This window comes from Salmo trutta, chromosome 5, assembly GCF_901001165.1.
Source record: "Salmo trutta chromosome 5, fSalTru1.1, whole genome shotgun sequence".
Classification (NCBI taxonomy): domain Eukaryota; kingdom Metazoa; phylum Chordata; class Actinopteri; order Salmoniformes; family Salmonidae; genus Salmo; species Salmo trutta.
The window spans coordinates 1139104-1158045 of NC_042961.1; the positions used below are offsets into that span (position 1 = coordinate 1139104).

Consider the following 18942-nt stretch of genomic DNA (forward strand, 5'->3'; position numbering starts at 1 on the left):
GGAGGGAGGGAGGGGGGGGGGGAGAGGGGGGGGGGGGGGCGGTTGAAAAAGCTAAATAAAGTGGCTCTCACACACACTTCCCCCTGGCCTGCCGGTGTGTGGCAGCGACAGACAGACAAAAAGATAGGTCAGAGGGAGTGCCTTTGCGTCCTAAATAACACCCTATTCCTAGGGGTCCTGGTTAAAAGTAGTGCACTATATAGGGAATAGGGTCCTTGTCTAAAGTAGTGCACTATATAGGGAATAGGGTCCTGGTCTAAAGTAGTGCACTATATAGGGAATAGGGCACCATTTGGAACACAGACGGCAAAAATCATGCCCAGCCTGTCAGCTAGTACTCTGCTGCCTGCAATGCCCCCAGAGGCTGTCCCCCTGCCTGCCTGTCCAAAATATCTGTCTGGGCGCTCAGCAATGTGGAGTCACACAGACACACACGATGTGCAGAGTCAGCTGGCTGCTGGTGTGTTTCGTGTCTGGCAAGATTTGACTTAGACCAAAGCTCTGAGAGGAAAGGGGCCAGGATAATGCTACTAATACAGACTGGAAGTAGACCTGGAGGAGAGAGAGGGGTAGGTGGGAGGGAAGCAGAGAGGGGAGGGGGGGAGGGAAGCAGAGAGGGTTAGAGGGGAGGAAGCAGAGGGGGTAGAGGGGAGGGAAGCAGAGAGGGTAGAGGGGAGGGAAGCAGAGGAGGGTAGGTGGGAGGGAAGCAGAGAGGGTAGAGGGGAGGGAAGCAGAGAGGGTAGGTGGGAGGGAAGCAGAGAGGGTAGAGGGGAGGGGACGCAGAGAGGGTAGGTGGGAGGGAAGCAGAGAGGGTAGAGGGGGAGGGAAGCAGAGAGGGTAGAGGGGGAGGGAAGCAGAGAGGGTAGGTGGGAGGGAAGCAGAGAGGGTAGAGGGGAGGGAAGCAGAGAAGGGGAGGGAAGCAGAGAGGGTAGAGGGGAGGGAAGCAGAGAGGGTAGAGGGGAGGGAAGCAGAGAGGGTAGAGGGGAGGAAGCAGAGAGGGTAGGGGGGAGGGAAGCAGAGAGGGTAGGGGGAGGGAAGCAGAGAGGGTAGTTGGGAGGGAAGCAGAGAGGGTAGAGGGGAGGGAAGCAGAGAGGGTAGGTGGGAGGGAAGCAGAGAGGGTAGAGGAGAGGGAAGCAGAGAGGGTAGAAGGGAGGGAAGCAGAGAGGGTAGGTGGGAGGGAAGCAGAGAGGGTAGGTGGGAGGGAAGCAGAGAGGGTAGAGGGGAGGGAAGCAGAGAGGGTAGAGGGAGGGAAGCAGAGAGGGTAGAGGGGAGGGAAGCAGAGAGGGTAGAGGGGAGATAAGCAGGAGAGTGTAGAGGGAAGGGAAGCAGAGAGGGGTAGAGGGGAGGGAAGCAGAGAGGGTAGAGGGGAGGGAAGCAGAGAGGGTAGGAGGGGAGGGAAGCAGAGGAGGGGAGGTAAGCGCGAGAGTGTAGAGGGTGAGGGAAGCAGAGAGGGTAGAGGGGAGGGAAGCAGAGAGGGTAGGTGGGAGGGAAGCAGGGAGGGTAGTTGGGAGGAAAGCAGAGAGGTAGTTGGGAGGAAAGCAGAGAGGATAGAGGGGAAGGGAAGCAGAGAGGGTAGGTGGGAGGGAAGCATGAGAGGGTAGAGGGAGGGAAGCAGAGCAGAGAGGGTAGAGGGGAGGGAAGCAGAGAGGGTTAGAGGGGAGGGAAGCAGAGAGGGTAGAGGGGAGGGGAAGCAGAGAGGGTTAGAGGGGAGGGAAGCAGAGAGGGTAGAGGGGGAGGGAAGCAGAGAGGGTAGGTGGGAGGGAAGCAGAGAGGGTAGAGGGGAGGAAGCAGAGAGGGTAGAGGGGAGGGAAGCAGAGAGGGTAGAGGGGAGGGAAGCAGAGAGGGTAGGTGGGAGGGAAGCAGAGAGGGTAGAGGGGAGGGAAGCAGAGAGGGTAGAGGGGAGGGAAGCAGAGAGGGGAGGGAAGCAGAGAGGGGAGGGAAGCAGAGAGGGGAGGGAAGCAGAGAGGGTAGAGGGGAGGGAAGCAGAGAGGGTAGAGGGGAGGGAAGCAGAGAGGGTAGAGGGGAGGGAAGCAGAGAGGGTAGGGGGGAGGGAAGCAGAGAGGGTAGGTGGGAGGGAAGCAGAGAGGGTAGTTGGGAGGGAAGCAGAGAGGGTAGAGGGGAGGGAAGCAGAGAGGGTAGAGGGGAGGGAAGCAGAGAGGGTAGAGGAGAGGAAGCAGAGAGGGTAGAGGGGAGGGAAGCAGAGAGGGTAGAGGGGAGGGAAGCAGAGAGGGTAGAGGGAGGGAAGCAGAGAGGGTAGGTGGGAGGGAAGCAGAGAGGGTAGGTGGGAGGGAAGCAGAGAGGGTAGTTGGGAGGGAAGCAGAGAGGGTAGTTGGGAGGGAAGCAGAGAGGGTAGTTGGGAGGGAAGCAGAGAGGGTAGAGGGGAAGGAAGCAGAGAGGGTAGGTGGGAGGAAGCAGAGAGGGTAGAGGGGAGGGAAGCAGAGAGGGTAGAGGGGAGGGAAGCAGAGAGGGTAGGTGGGAGGGAAGCAGAGAGGGTAGAGGGGAGGGAAGCAGAGAGGGTAGAGGGGAGGGAAGCAGAGAGGGTAGAGGGAGGGAAGCAGAGAGGGTAGAGGGAGGGAAGCAGAGAGGGTAGTTGGGAGGGAAGCAGAGAGGGTAGTTGGGAGGGAAGCAGAGAGGGTAGTTGAGAGGGAAGCAGAGAGGGTAGAGGGAAGCAGAGAGGGTAGAGGGGAGGGAAGCAGAGAGGGTAGAGGGGAGGGAAGCAGAGAGGGGAGGGAAGCAGAGAGGGTAGGTGGGAGGGAAGCAGAGAGGGTAGAGGGGAGGGAAGCAGAGAGGGGAGGGAAGCAGAGAGGGTAGAGGGGAGGGAAGCAGAGAGGGGGAAGCAGAGTTGGGGAGGGTCATTCTATGAAAATGGTGGCTTTTTGAACAGCCAACTTTTACAAATTGCATTTTTTTTTTAAAGTCAAAACTTAGTCAGATAGTTAACCCCTTAACATTATAAATCAACATAAATGACAGCTTAACACATTTTTATATTTTTACTACATTACAAAAAGAAATGCTGGTGCTGCCTTTTGGTCGCTGGTGTTACCTATATTTTAGATAATAATTCAGGCTTTCTAGAATGTCATTTCTGTCTTTATATAATCAAAGACAGAACAGGTTAATGATAAAACTAAGAACGTGTTTGGAATAGTAATAATTGACTTTAAACAGATACAGTTCTATTGTCTAACATTTTTCCATTTCTACTATTGTTTTGTTGTTTGTAACATTAGAAATAATTGAGGTTGAATCATCAAAATGTAATGATCATATCCTTAAAATGTTTTCTAATGAATGTAGCAACAAATACAAAAATCCAATTAAATTGGGCAACTCTGATGTCAGAACACCAATATCCCATACAGTAACACCAGTGATGAAATGTAACACCAGTGACACAATGTGAAACCAATGACAAACATAAGATTATTTCAAACAAATTTTATCAATTTATTAGTAATATTTTTAATTACAAATCATTTCAGATTTGATAAAATGTGTTGATTTAATATGAAAATTAAAAGGAGGATTATTGGTCAAAGATTAAGACTAAAATGTGTCTTTCATAACACAACAGATTTGTGTCTGTAAAGATGTAATATAGAATTGTATTTGATTTCCAGTGTAAGATGCAACATAATACAAACATGAAATCCTACTCTGTCACGCCACAAAACTACGTATATATCAGTATATATATATATATATATATATATAACAGTATATATCAATTCTCGTGCCATGTGACAAACATTGTCTAGGCCTACTTAAAAAGGATAGTTCATCTGAATTACGAAATGACATATTGGTTTCCTTACCGTGTAAGCAGTTTATGGACAAGGTATAACAGCAATCAATGCTTTGGTTTTGTGCCACAAATGCAAAATAATTAGCAGCAGAAACAATGGCCAGGTAAACCAAAGCATGGCTCGCTGTCATACCTTGTCCATAGACTGCATACATGGTAAAGAAACCAATAAGTCATTTTGTAATTTGGTGAATTATCCCTTATATGTACTCTGTATCTCCAGAGTTACTTAGTCTTCCTACAGACACATTGTCTTAATTGCAGTACTGGGTTCACTGTCTGGAGTGGATGGGGATCAACACTGTGGTTCCTGCTCTCAATCTCTCTGTGTTTTGCCTGTCTGATCCTGTCTGATCCGCCATTACCTTCCACTCCTGCCTTTCTTCTCTTTCTGTGAGATCCTGCACTCTCCTTTTCTGACTCTCTAAATCCTTTCAGTAAGTCTGGTGTTTTTCTTTAAGGTGGGCTGCTCTGTGGTGTGGGTCAGCATGCCTGCGCTGTCTGTAGAGTCTAACGCTTTTCAGCAGCACCTTATTTCACCATATCTAATCAAAAGGAAAGCCATATTATGTGATTACAATATTGAAACAGTAATAAAATACTATTAAGTCTTTTTTTAAATATAATTGTTGACGGTTTTATAAAACATTACGTTGAGAAAAAAGTTTGTGGTGTTATTGATTGTCATTGGCGTTATCGCCATGTCACTGGTGTTACCAGCAAGAACAGTAACACCAGTGGCAAATCTGCAGACAAGATGGCATATCTAAGATGGCGGCCACTGTAGCTCAAACCACACTTCTTAAATTGTAAATAAATCACTTAATCATGCAATTTTATCAATAATTTATATCCAATTTCCTTTCCCCTTACTATAAACTGTATAACACCAGTGACACATCTTAAGTCCTCGCATGAAATGACCAAGTTAATCATCAAATTGTTAACAGATGAAGAGAGAGTGCACGCTCACCATGTGCTTTTCAAAACAGTCCCGTCTCCAATGAACCTTTGACCCAGGAAGAATTTGGCAAAGATGTTAGCATTTTTTCAAAGTGGTGGTTTTTATAAATTTTAACACCAGTGACATGAAATTGGGGGACAGCTATTACTTGTAAATGATTTGTAATATTTATTTGATATTTTAGTTTTTTAAGTAGTCCACTAAATAACTAATACTTTTCTTTGTATTATGACATTTAAAGAGGGAGAAAAATATATTTTTAAACTCAAAATATATCACTAAACCATGACTCCTGACCTGAGGGACAAGCCAATTTCATGGTACTGACCGTGCGCTACAATATATACAAAGATTGTTTGCAGTATAACTGTCTTACATATGTTTTATTAATAGTAAAACACTTAAATTAAAAACCCCAAAATGTTTTGTGTCATTATCTCACACTTTTAAGGGTTTTTCCTGGTGAATAAGTCCGGGACAGGAAAGCCTCAATTTTTGTAGAATGACCCGGGGAGCAGAGAGTGTAGAGTGGGGGGGGGTGGGGGGGCAGAGAGGGTAGAGTGGGGGGGGAGGGGCAGAGAGGTTAGAGTGGGGGGGGGCAGAGAGGGTAGAGTGGGGGGGAGGGGCAGAGAGGGTAGAGTGGGGGGGGGGGCAGAGAGGGTAGAGTGGGGGGGAGGGGCAGAGAGGGTAGAGTGGGGGGAAGCGTGGGGGGGGAGCAGAGAGGGTAGAGTGGGGGGGGGGGGCAGAGAGGGTAGAGTGGGGGGAAGCAGAGGGGGGTAAGAGAGGGTAGAGTGGGGGGGAAGCAGAGAGTGTAGAGTGGGGGGGCAGAGAGGGTAGAGTGGGGGGGGCAGAGAGGGTAGAGTGGGGGGAAGCAGAGGGGGGAGGCAGAGGGGGGTAAGAGAGGGTAGAGTGGGGGGGGGCAGAGAGGGTAGAGTGGGGGGGGGCAGAGAGGGTAGAGTGGGGGGAAGCAGAGGGGGGTAAGAGAGGGTAGAGTGGGGGGGAAGCAGAGAGGGGTAAGAGAGGGTAGAGTGGGGGGGAAGCAGAGAGGGTGGGGGGGAAGCAGAGGGGGGGAGAGAGGGTAGAGTGGGGGGGAGGGGCAGAGAGGTTAGAGTGGGGGGGGGGCAGGGAGGGTAGAGTGGGGGGGGGCAGAGAGGGTAGAGTGGGGGGGGGAGGGGCAGAGAGGGCAGAGTGGGGGGAAGCGTGGGGGGGGAGCAGAGAGGGTAGAGTGGGGGGAAGCAGAGAGGGGTAAGAGAGGGTAGAGTGGGGGGGAGCAGAGAGGGTAGAGTGGGGGGGGCAGAGAGGGTAGAGTGGGGGGGAAGCAGAGAGGGTGGGGGGGAAGCAGAGGGGGGGAGAGAGGGTAGAGTGGGGGGGGGAGCAGAGACTGTGGGGGGAAGCAGAGAGGGGAGATTTGGAGAGAGAAATGCACTGAAGCCGGTCCTGGAACAGCAGAGGTAGATCTGTGTAAAGAGAGGCCATAGAGAAACAGAATCAAAGAGAGAGACATTTTGGGGTGACTGATGGCCAGTGAAACAACTCAAACAACAATATAGACAATTTGCTCAAACCAAACCTGCCCACCGACAACTGCTTGTCCAATCAGAGCTTTACTGACTCTTCTGGTTTTGTCTTTTGTCCAATCAGAATGCCACAGACAGCTCGTCTAACTCCTCCTCCGAGAGACTGGAGCCCTGTCTGCAGCCACTGGACTCCTCCCCCCTCGTTGACTCATCCCACCTACACAACAACTGCATCCTGGGAAACGACCTCCACGAACCCTATAGGTTGTCAGACCACTACTTCCTAGATCTGGTAAGCCAATGGGAGGAGAGTAAGGGATGGGATGATGTTGACACTGGATGTGTCTCCCTGACCCAGTCTGTAATACCTACATGTTTCAAGCAGACCACCATAGTCCCTGTGCACATGAACACCATGGTAACATGTCTAAATGACTACCGACCTGTAGAACACATCTGTAGCCATGAAGTGCTTTGAAAAGCTGGTCATGGCTCACATCAACACCATTATCCCAGAAACCCTAGAGCCACTCCAATTCGCATACCACCCCAACCGATCCACAGATGATGCAATCTCGGTTGCACTCCACACTGCCCTTTCCCACCTGGACAAAAGGAACACCTACGTGAAAATGCTGTTCATTGACTACAGCTCAGCGTTCAACACCATAGTGCCCTCAAAGCTCATCACTAAGCTAAGGACCCTGGGACTAAACACCTCCCTCTGCAACTGGATCCTGGACTTCCTGACAGGCCTCCCCCTGGTGGTAAGGGTAGTTAACAACACATCCGCCACGCTGAACCTCAACACTGGGGCCTCAGGGGTGCGTGCTCAGTCCCCTCCTGTACTCCCTGTTCACCGACGACTGCACAACCAGGCACGACTCCAACACCATCATTAATGCTGCAGACGACACAACAGTGGTAGGCCTGATCACCGACAACGATGACACAGCCTATAGGGAGGAGGTCAGAGAACTGGCAGTGTGGTGCCTCCCTCAATGTGAACAAGACGAAGGAGCTGATCGCGGGATACAGGAAAAGGCGGGCTGAGCACGCCCCTATTCACATCGACGTGGCTGTAGTGGAGCGGGTTGAGAGCTTCAAGATCCTTGGTGTCCACATCACCAACAAACTAACATGGTCCAAACACACCAAGACAGTCGTGAAGAGGGCACGACAAAACCTATTTCCCCTCAGGAGACTGAAAAGATTTGGCATGGGTCCTCAGATCCTCAAAAAGTTCTGCAGCTGCACATTGAGAGCATCCTGACCGGTTGCATCACTGCCTGGTATGGCAACTGCTCAGCCTCCGACCTCAAGGCACTACAGAGGGTAGTGAGTACGGCCCAGTACATCACTGGGGCCAAGCTTCCTGCCATCCAGGACCTCTATACCAGGCGGTGACAGAGGAAGGCCCTCAAAAATTGTCAAGACTGCAGCCACCCAAGTCATAGACTGTTCTCTCTGCTACTGCACGGCAAGCGTTACCGGAGCACCAAGTCTGGAACTAAAAGGTACCTGAACAGATTCTACCCCCAAACCATTAGACTACTGAACAGGTTCTACCCACAAACCATTAGACTACTGAACAGCTTCTACCCCCAAACCATTAGACTACTGAACAGCTTCTACCCCCAAACCATTAGACTACTGAACAGGTTCTACCCCCAAACCATTAGACTACTGAACAGGTTCTACCCCCAAACCATTAGACTACTGAACAGGTTCTACCCCCAAACCATTAGACTACTGAACAGGTTCTACCCCCAAACCATTAGACTACTGAACAGGTTCTACCCACAAACCATTAGACTACTGAACAGGTTCTACCCCCAAACCATTAGACTACTGAACAGGTTCTACCCCCAAACCATTAGACTACTGAACAGCTTCTACCCCCAAACCATTAGACTACTGAACAGGTTCTACCCCCAAACCATTAGACTACTGAACAGGTTCTACCCCCAAACCATTAGACTACTGAACGGGTTCTACCCCCAAACCATTAGACTACTGAACAGGTTCTACCCCCAAACCATTAGACTACTGAACGGGTTCTACCCCCAAACCATTAGACTACTGAACAGGTTCTACCCCCAAACCATTAGACTACTGAACAGGTTCTAACCCCAAACCTTTAGACTGCTCTGAACAGGTTCTACCCCCCAAACCATTAGACTACTGAACGCTTCTACCCCCAAACCATTAGACTACTGAACAGGTTCTAACACCCAAACCCATTAGGACTATCTGAACAGGTTCTACCCCACAAACCATTAGACTACCTGAACAGCTTCTACCCCCAAACCATTAGTACTACTGAACAGGTTCTACCCCCCAAACCATGAGATACTGACCAGCTTCTACCCCCAAACCATTAGACTACTGAACAGCTTCTACCCCCAAACCATTAGACTACTGAACAGGTTCTAACCCCAAACCATTAGACTACTGAACAGGTTCTACCCCCAAACCATTAGACTACTGAACAGCTTCTACCCCAAACCATTAGACTACTGAACAGCTTCTACCCCCAAACCATTAGACTACTGAACAGGTTCTACCCCCAAACCATTAGACTACTGAACAGGTTCTACCCCTCAACCATTAGACTACTGAACAGGTTCTACCCCCAAACCATTAGACTACTGAACAGCTTCTACCCCCAAACCATTAGACTACTGAACAGGTTCTACCCCCAAACCATTAGACTGATGAACAGGTTCTACCCCCAAACCATTAGACTACTGAACAGGTTCTACCCCCAAACCATTAGACTACTGAACAGGTTCTACCCCCAAACCATTAGACTACTGAACAGGTTCTACCTCCAAACCATTAGACTACTGAACAGGTTCTACCCCCAAACCATTAGACTACTGAACAGGTTCTACCCCCAAACCATTAGACTGATGAACAGGTTCTACCCCCAAACCATTAGACTACTGAACAGGTTCTACCCCCAAACCATTAGACTACTGAACAGGTTCTACCCCCAAACCATTAGACTACTGAACAGGTTCTACCCCCAAACCATTAGACTACTGAACAGGTAATCAAATGGCCACCCGGAATATTTGCATTTACCTTCTTTTTTTTTACACTGCTGATTCTCTGTTTATTATCTATGCACAGTCTCTTTACCCCACCTACATGTACATATTACCTCAACTAGCTCGACACCCGTACCCCCTGTATATAGCCCCGTTATTGGTATTTTACTGTTACTTTTTTGACAGTAAAATGTATTTCACATTTTTCTTACTCTGCGTTGTTGGTTAAGGGCTTGTAAGTAAGTATTTCATGGTAAGGTCTACTACACCTGTTGTATTCAGTGCATGTGACAAATGTGATTTGTGTCTGAATCATAGAGCTGTAGAGGACTCAACTTGGACATAACTCGATTTAGCATTGAAAATTGCCATTGAGGGCTTTCACCATTTTAAAGTGGTCAACTAGGTGGTGATTCCTACGGATTGGGAGCGATAAGCCAAAGATCGGAGCAGTCTTCTTCAAATTGGTTGCCATGGTTTGTCAATGGCTTTAAGCTATATCACCGCCATCTAGTGGCCACAATAAATGAACGCCACACAAGATTTGGTCCAGGACTCTTTAAAATTGAGATTTCCTCAAACATGCTGTCACAGACGCCAAAATGGCACAGATACAAAGATGAGACCTCTTTCCATCTCTATGGTCTGAATATACTAGTTACTGTATATTACCAGTGGTGTTGTGGAGGGTAAACGCATGTAAACGCCGTTTACACACCCATTTTATTTTGCTTGAGGGTCGAACCCACTTTTTTACAGGAAAATGCATTAAAAGTATAGGGAGCGTTACTTTACTCACTGTGAACAGCAGTCAGCGTTTTACCCACCTCATTTTTTACCACTTCATCACTGCATATTACTAGTAGTAATGCATATTAAAATACTGTGTAGTAAAATGTACACGGTGGAAGTATCAATATGGAAGTTACACAGCATCATTTACACCGTGTCTGTACCTCCAACGGGTTGTCCAATGACATTTGTTCAATTCTAGGCATTTGTTCATCCCCCTTTTCCCCCTCTCCTCTCTCTCTCTCTCTCTCTCTCTCTCTCTCTCCCCTCTCGCTCTCTCTCTCTCTCTCTCTCTCTCTCTCTCTCCCCTCTCCCCTCTTCCCTCTTCTCTCTTCTCCCTCTCCCCTCTCCCCTCTCTCTCTTTCTCTCTCTCTCCTCCCTGCAGCCTCTGCCCCACATCCCTCACCACATCACCTTCCATGACGACGAGGATATCATCAGGATCAACCCTCGGGAACGTTCCTGGGAGCTCCCCTCGGAATCCTCCTCCCGCTCGGAACGCCGTGTGGACCAACTAGAACGCTCCTGGCTCACGGGCTATGAGGACTACCGCCACGCCACCGTGCGCCACAAATACATCCGCCCGCCGGACGACTCTGAGTCCTATGTCCACTTCGCTAAGAGCGATCCCCACAAACACCACTATAGTTATCCCCTGGTATCCACACCGTTAGATTCCTCCGACCCCAAACCTACCTTCAGACCTTTACCCAAGAGGCACCACTACGCCGGCTTGGGTTCGCAACACCGCCGTCCAGGGGAGCAGGGCTTCGGTGGGGGCGTGGTCTCTACCCAGCCCCAGCCCCTCCTTCCTGGCTCGTCTGATGGACAGGACAAGAAGTCTGAGGAGGGCGGGGTTGGTGAGCGCCTGCAGTGCCAACACTGTGGTGAACCGTTCTCCCGCGGTAACAACCGACGGGGGCGCTGCCAGGATGCACCGGACCCGATCAGGGCGTGCGTCCGGCGGGTCAGCTGCATGTGGCTGGCCGACACACTGCTGTACCACTGCATGTCTGACCCGGAGGGGGACTACTCGGACCCCTGCTCCTGTGAGGGGGGTGGCGAGGGGAGGCTGGGCACGCGCTGGGCAGCTCTGCTGGGGTTGTCCCTAGTGGCGCCGTGTCTCTGCCTGTACCCGCCCCTACACGCCTGCCACCGGGCCGGGGTGGCGTGCGGGTGCTGCGGGGGCAGGCATGAAGCCTCAATGACATAAACCTTACAGAACCCCCAAAAACACATGGAGGGGTGCACATGGTGGGGAGAGGGGAAGAAGAAGAGCGGCCCTATGCCCCATTTTGGTTTTGTGGTTTTGTTACTCTACACACGGACGTGTATATACAGCCAAAACGTTGCCGTGTTGTGGCTGCCATTTTGAAATGGCTTAAAGATTGATAAGCTCCTTCTTGTGTACTGTCGTTCTCTCTCTCCTCTTTCCACATGACTGTCTTGTTCCCCCCCATTCCTGTTTGAGGAGGGACTCTTTTTTTATAGCTGACTAATATGTCATGTTTCACATACAACCAGGTACTTCCTACTTTTTACACTGACTTGGTGTTGAACAACTTGAATTGTTAGTTTGCGTATGTTGTTGTCCTGTGTGGTTGTTTGCTAGGAGAGTCTGTTTGATATTAGACCTGGGTTCATATAGTATTTGACATTTTATAAAATCATTTCAGTGTTTGTTCTAGCCGGCCCGAAGTGCCAGATGGGCGGGGTTTGCAGTGTTTAGACTTCTATTGGTTCATTAATCCAGGCAAGCTCAATCAAGCACCGATTTAAATCTTTGAAATGATTTCAAAAAGTATTTGAACCCAGGTCTTGTTTAGATAGTTTATATGCCGCCAGGGCCGATCCCAGCCCCCTCTAAACTAAACTGGCCTTCTGTCCCAAGTCCTTAAAACAGAGCAACAACTGGGAGATAAGCCTAAAGCTGCTGTAGTAGTGTGTGTGTGTGTGTGTGTGTGTGTGTGTGTGTGTGTGTGTGTGTGTGTGTGTGTGTGTGTGTGTGTGTGTGTGTGTGTGTGTATGTATGTACGCACGTGCGTGTGTGTGTGTGTGCGCACGTGTGTGTGTGTGTGTGTGTGTATGTGCGCACGTGCGTGTGTGTGTGTGTGCGCGCACGTGCGTGTATGTATGTGCGCATGCATGTGTGTATGTATGTGCGCGTGTGTGTGTATGTATGTGCGTGTGTGCACATGCGTGTGTGTGTGTGTGTGTTGACTAAAGCCTCCTTTGGTGTTAGTAACAAATGTAACCTCTTTACTACACCAGTACATTTCATTTACACCATCTTTACATAAACTGCAATATCATCATTTATAAGGTTTGAGTTGGACCCTAAAATCAACCAGGAAACCTTCACACAGATTAAGTCTAGTCCTGGACTTAAAAGCAAACTCAATGGAGAATCCATATTGAAATAGCTTCTTAGTCCAGCACTATGTTTCAGTTGTGTCCAGGAAGTTGGTGTAGAGCCTACTACACAGAGGTTCAACTTTAACCTCTCCAGTGACAATCAACAGGGACACATCCAGTTTTGACGTTTTGAAACCAAAGATCATTTTTAATTGTATTTATTTTCTCTCTGAATTGCCCAACCAGCCACGGGGCGGCAGGGTTGACAGACAGACAGGCCAGTTGGTAGGAGATAGTGTCTAGATACCACAGGGCGGCAGGGTGGACAGACAGACAGGCCAGTTGGTAGGAGATAGTGTCTAGATACCACAGGGTGGACAGACAGACAAGCCAGTTGGTAGGAGATAGTGTCTAGATACCACAGGGTGGCAGGGTGGACAGACAGACATGCCAGTTGGTAGGAGATAGTGTCTAGATACCACAGGGTGGACAGACAGACAGGCCAGTTGGTAGGAGATAGTGTCTAGATACCACAGGGTGGACAGACAGACAGGCCAGTTGGTAGGAGATAGATAGACAGTGCCTAGATACCTTCTCTAAAGCCAGCAACACATTTAGTATGAGTCCCAAATGGCACCCTATTCTCATAGGGCCCTGGTGAAACGTAGTGCACTATAAACTGAATAGGCTGCCATTTGGGATGCACCATTCTCCTTTTAAAAGATTATGTCAAATCTGAGGTGTGTCAGTGTGGGATTTATCTCACCACTTGAGGTTCGAAAACGTCTGACAATCGTAGATGTTTGGGAAGCACTACTTTGAGACATGGGTGTTATTAACATTTTATACCATTTTAAAGTTGAAATGTACCTGCAGGAAATCAACTGTATATGTTTTTAATATATGAGAAAGGAACTCAAACTCAATAGGACTTTTCTATTGAGAGAACGAGTCAATGATAGATTATTATAATTATTAGTAGCTTATCAGCATTGTGTACTCTCACTGAGGACCTATAAGAAGCAGTTCCACCTTTGTCCCGCCCTCTTCTCACCTGTCACACACCTTTTCTCGTATAATTGACACTGCAGCTATCCACTCCCAGCACTCTATCCACAATGTTAAAGCCCAACACTAATTATAAGAGGACTGGGGTCCGTTCAAGAGGGGGCGATGTTCTGACAAAATGTTTGTGGTTAGAAATGAGAAGAGTGGACATGATTCTGTCCCAGAGGCCAGTCTATTCTACACAAGGTAGAAGCATTCACTAGGCAGCGAACGGAAGAACAGCTGACTGCAACGGGAAGAGACTACCTGGACTCCAATAACAAACAGTCATTATCGTTTTTTCCCTATTAAAAACGTTTTCAGTTGCATGACCTAATGAATACAACCCTGTCAGCTAACGTGTCAGTTTGTTCCATAGAAATATAATGGTGCATTGTCATGTCAATTTCAATGCTCCTGTCAAACCTAAATGGTTGAATAAATGTATTGTTCCATACCATGTTACTCAACAGAAGTCATCTTGCTGTAGAATATCGTTTGGCCCATCTGTTGTTGTCTGAAAGCTTCCATGTTGCTGTAGAATATCGTTTGGCCCATCTGTTGTTGTCTGAAAGCTTCCATGTTGCTGTAGAATATCGTTTGGCCCATCTGTTGTTGTCTGAAAGCTTCCATGTTGCTGTAGAATATCGTTTGGCCCATCTGTTGTTGTCTGAAAGCTTCCATGTTGCTGTAGAATATCGTTTGGCCCATCTGTTGTTGTCTGAAAGCTTCCATGTTGCTGTAGAATATCGTTTGGCCCATCTGTTGTTGTCTGAAAGCTTCCATGTTGCTGTAGAATATCGTTTGGCCCATCTGTTGTTGTCTGAAAGCTTCCATGTTGCTGTAGAATATCGTTTGGCCCATCTGTTGTTGTCTGAAAGCTTCCATGTTGCTGTAGAATATCGTTTGGCCCATCTGTTGTTGTCTGAAAGCTTCCATGTTGCTGTAGAATATCGTTTGGCCCATCTGTTGTTGTCTGAAAGCTTTCATGTTGCTGTAGAATATCGTTTGGCCCATCTGTTGTTGTCTGAAAGCTTCCATGTTGCTGTAGAATATCGTTTGGCCCATCTGTTGTTGTCTGAAAGCTTCCATGTTGCTGTAGAATATCGTTTGGCCCATCTGTTGTTGTCTGAAAGCTTCCATGTTGCTGTAGAATGTCGTTTGGCCCATCTGTTGTTGTCTGAAAGCTTCCATGTTGCTGTAGAATGTCATTTGACCCATCTGTTGTTGTCTGAAAGCTTCCATGATGCTGTAGAATGTCATTTGACCCATCTGTTGTTGTCTGAAAGCTTCCATGTTGCTGTAGAATGTCATTTGACCCATCTGTTGTTGTCTGAAAGCTTCCATGATGCTGTAGAATGTCATTTGACCCATCTGTTGTTGTCTGAAAGCTTCCATGATGCTGTAGAATGTCATTTGACCCATCTGTTGTTGTCTGAAAGCTTCCATGTTGCTGTAGAATGTCATTTGACCCATCTGTTGTCTGAAAGCTTCCATGTTGCTGTAGAATGTCATTTGACCCATCTGTTGTTGTCTGAAAGCTTCCATGTTGCTGTAGAATATCGTTTGGCCCATCTGTTGTTGTCTGAAAGCTTCCATGTTGCTGTAGAATGTCATTTGGCCCATCTGTTGTTGTCTGAAAGCTTCCATGTTGCTGTAGAATGTCATTTGACCCATCTGTTGTTGTCTGAAAGCTTCCATGTTGCTGTAGAATATCGTTTGGCCCATCTGTTGTTGTCTGAAAGCTTCCATGTTGCTGTAGAATATCGTTTGGCCCATCTGTTGTTGTCTGAAAGCTTCCATGTTGCTGTAGAATGTCATTTGACCCATCTGTTGTTGTCTGAAAGCTTCCATGTTGCTGTAGAATGTCATTTGACCCATCTGTTGTTGTCTGAAAGCTTCCATGTTGCTGTAGAATGTCATTTGACCCATCTGTTGTTGTCTGAAAGCTTCTAATGGGGAAGGTTGTTTGGTAACACGTTACGTAAAAGCCAACTGGTATAATGCCTTATAACTTGTTATAAGCATGTATGCACCTTTATAGAAGTGTTACAGGCACTATATGTTCATTTACTTTCTATGGAATGACTGTCACTACTCCACTCCAGACATGTAGTACTCCTTCATCATGGGTAACACCGACCAGTATAATGCCTTAAACTTGCTAGAAGCTTATATGAGCATCTTATAAAGTTAATCATCTGATTCTATGGGATGTGTTGTCAGTCTGTGTGTAATCTCGTTCCCATACACTTCCGCCCAAATGCCAAGAATCTGGTGTACCATGGTGTCAAACTTCGTTAGCCAATACAGAAAGTCTGGGGACGAGGTTAGTCTTCTCCACTCCTGAAGTATTTCATCAGGCCTGGGTTAAGAGTGGTGTGTCTGTTGGCCTTCACTCTGTGGTGAAAGCTAAACCAGAAGCTTCCGTCTGTCTCTGTGACTGGTTAAACAGTCCCACAGCCGTGTTTACCATCCAGCACACGCTTTCATTGCCTGAAAGCATAGCGTTCATCTATCTCCTCAGAAATGTATTTAAAAAAAGAAATTGTAATGAATTAATCCACCATTGTAATGATTAGATTGTTATTTTTTTATGATCAGTATTTTTACTTCTGGGGAAGAAATATACACACACACATACAGTGAACAAAACATTAGGAACACCTTCCTAATATTTAGTTTCACCCCTTTTGCCCTCAGAACAGCCTCAGTTCATCAGGTCATGGACTCTACAAGGTGTCTAAAGTGTTCCACAGGGATGCTGGCCCATGTTGACTCCAATGCTTCCCACAGTTGTGTCAGGTTGGCTGAATGTCCTTTGGATGGAGGATCATTCTGGATACACACGGGAAACTGTTGAGCGTGACAAACCCAGCAGCGTTGCAGTTCTTGACACAAACCAGAGTGCCTGGCACCTACTACCGTACCCTGTTCAAAGGCACTTAAATATTTTGTCACCCTCTGAATGGCACACATACACAATCCATGTCTCAAGGTTTAAAAATCCTTCTTTAACCTGTCTCCTCCCATGTGCATCAAGAATGGTCCTCCAGCCAACTTAACAACAGTGGGAAGCATTGGAATCAACATGGGCCAGCATCCCTGTGGAACACCTTGTAGAGTCTATGCCCCGACGAAGTGAGGCTGTTCTGTAACTCAATATTAGGAAGGTGTTCTTAATGTTTTGTACACTGTATGTATGTTGTACATTTCTCAGTATTATTATTGTTAACATTAATGATGGATGTAGCTCCTGCCTTGAGAAGGGCCTGAGTCACCACAGAGGGGCGGTCTGCCTGGTGTGACTGTATAGTCACCACAGAGGGGCAGTCCGCCTGGTGTGACTGTATAGTCACCACAGAGCGGCGGTCTGCCTGGTGTGACTGTATAGTCACCACAGAGGGGCGGTCTGCCTGGTGTGACTGTATAGTCACCACAGAGGGGCGGTCGGCCTGGTGTGACTGTATAGTCACCACAGAGGGGCGGTCCGCCTGGTGTGACTGTATAGTCACCACAGAGGGGCGGTCCGCCTGGTGTGACTGTATAGTCACCACAGAGGGGCGGTCCGCCTGGTGTGACTGTATAGTTACCACAGAGGGGCGGTCGGCCTGGTGTGACTGTATAGTCACCACAGAGGGGCGGTCCGCCTGGTGTGACTGTATAGTCACCACAGAGGGGCGGTCCGCCTGGTGTGACTGTATAGTCACCACAGAGGGGCGGTCCGCCTGGGACCACAGAGGGGCGGTCCGCCTGGTGACCACAGAGGGGCGGTCCGCCTGGTGTGACTGTATAGTCACCACAGAGGGGCGGTCTGCCTGGTGTGACTGTATAGTCACCACAGAGGGGCGGTCCGCCTGGTGTGACTGTATAGTCACCACAGAGGGGCGGTCCGCCTGGTGTGACTGTATAGTCACCACAGAGGGGCGGTCCGCCTGGTGTGACTGTATAGTCACCACAGAGGGGCGGTCCGCCTGGTGACCACAGAGGGGCGGTCCGCCTGGTGTGACTGTATAGTCACCACAGAGGGGCAGTCTGCCTGGTGTGACTGTATAGTCACCACAGAAGGGCGGTCCGCCTGGTGTGACTGTATAGTCACCACAGAGGGGCGGTCCGCCTGGTGTGACTGTATAGTCACCACAGAGGGGCGGTCCGCCTGGTGACCACAGAGGGGCGGTCCGCCTGGTGTGACTGTATAGTCACCACAGAGGGGCGGTCGGCCTGGTGTGACTGTATAGTCACCACAGAGGGGCGGTCGGCCTGGTGTGACTGTATAGTCACCACAGAGGGGCGGTCGGCCTGGTGTGACTGTATAGTCACCACAGAGGGGCGGTCGGCCTGGTGTGACTGTATAGTCACCACAGAGGGGCGGTCGGCCTGGTGTGACTGTATAGTCACCACAGAGGGGCGGTCCGCCTGGTGTGACTGTATAGTCACCACAGAGGGGCGGTCCGCCTGGTGTGACTGTATAGTCACCACAGAGGGGCGGTCGGCCTGGTGTGACTGTATAGTCACCACAGAGGGGCGGTCGGCCTGGTGTGACTGTATAGTCACCACAGAGGGGCGGTCCGCCTGGTGTGACTGTATAGTCACCACAGAGGGGCGGTCCGCCTGGTGTGACTGTATAGTCACCACAGAGGAGCGGTCCGCCTGGTGACCACAGAGGGGCAGTCCGCCTGGTGTGACTGTATAGTCACCACAGAGGGGCGGTCTGCCTGGTGTGACTGTATAGTCACCACAGAGGGGCGGTCTGCCTGGTGTGACTGTATAGTCACCACAGAGGGGCGGTCTGCCTGGTGTGGCTGTATAGTCACCACAGAGGGGCGGTCCGCCTGGTGTGACTGTATAGTCACCACAGAGGGGCGGTCTGCCTGGTATGTGACAAATGAATCAGTCGTGCCTTTACTTTTTACCTCCAATAAAAGGAGAGGAACCAGTGAAACCATCCTGCTGTCATGATATCTGGGATGTACTACAGTGGGACTACTGGGGAAACCAGCTAAATAAAACCAAACGTTTTCTTCTGTACACTACAGCATTCAAAAAGTGTTTCTCCATCATCAAAGTAACATGGGCAGAACCTGCCTGTCCCAGGCCCACATCAAAGTAACATGGGCAGAACCTGTCTGTCCCAAGCCCACATCAAAGTAACATGGGCAGAACCTGCCTGTCCCAAGCCCACATCAAAGTAACATGGGCAGAACCTGCCTGTCCCAAGCCCACATCAAAGTAACATGGGCAGAACCTGCCTGTCCCAAGCCCACATCAAAGTAACATGGACAGAACCTGTCTGTCCCAGGCCCACATCAAAGTAACATGGGCAGAACCTGTCTGTCCCAAGCCCACATCAAAGTAACATGGGCAGAACCTGCCTGGCCCAAGCCCACGTCAAAGTAACATGGG

The 18942-nt window shown here is 49.0% G+C and overlaps 1 protein-coding gene across 1 annotated transcript in view; it reads left to right on the forward strand.

Annotated features, from left to right (window-relative positions):
- The window catches only part of LOC115193486 (sprouty-related, EVH1 domain-containing protein 2), a 45602-nt gene extending 34065 nt beyond the window's left edge, over positions 1-11537 (forward strand). Inside the window, exons 5-6 of the mRNA XM_029752170.1 lie at positions 6414-6581; positions 10523-11537. Of these exons, the coding sequence (XP_029608030.1) occupies positions 6414-6581; positions 10523-11350 (996 nt within the window). The 3' untranslated portion in view covers positions 11351-11537. The remainder of the gene's footprint in view (positions 1-6413; positions 6582-10522) is intronic.
- Positions 11538-18942: the final 7405 nt, after the last annotated feature.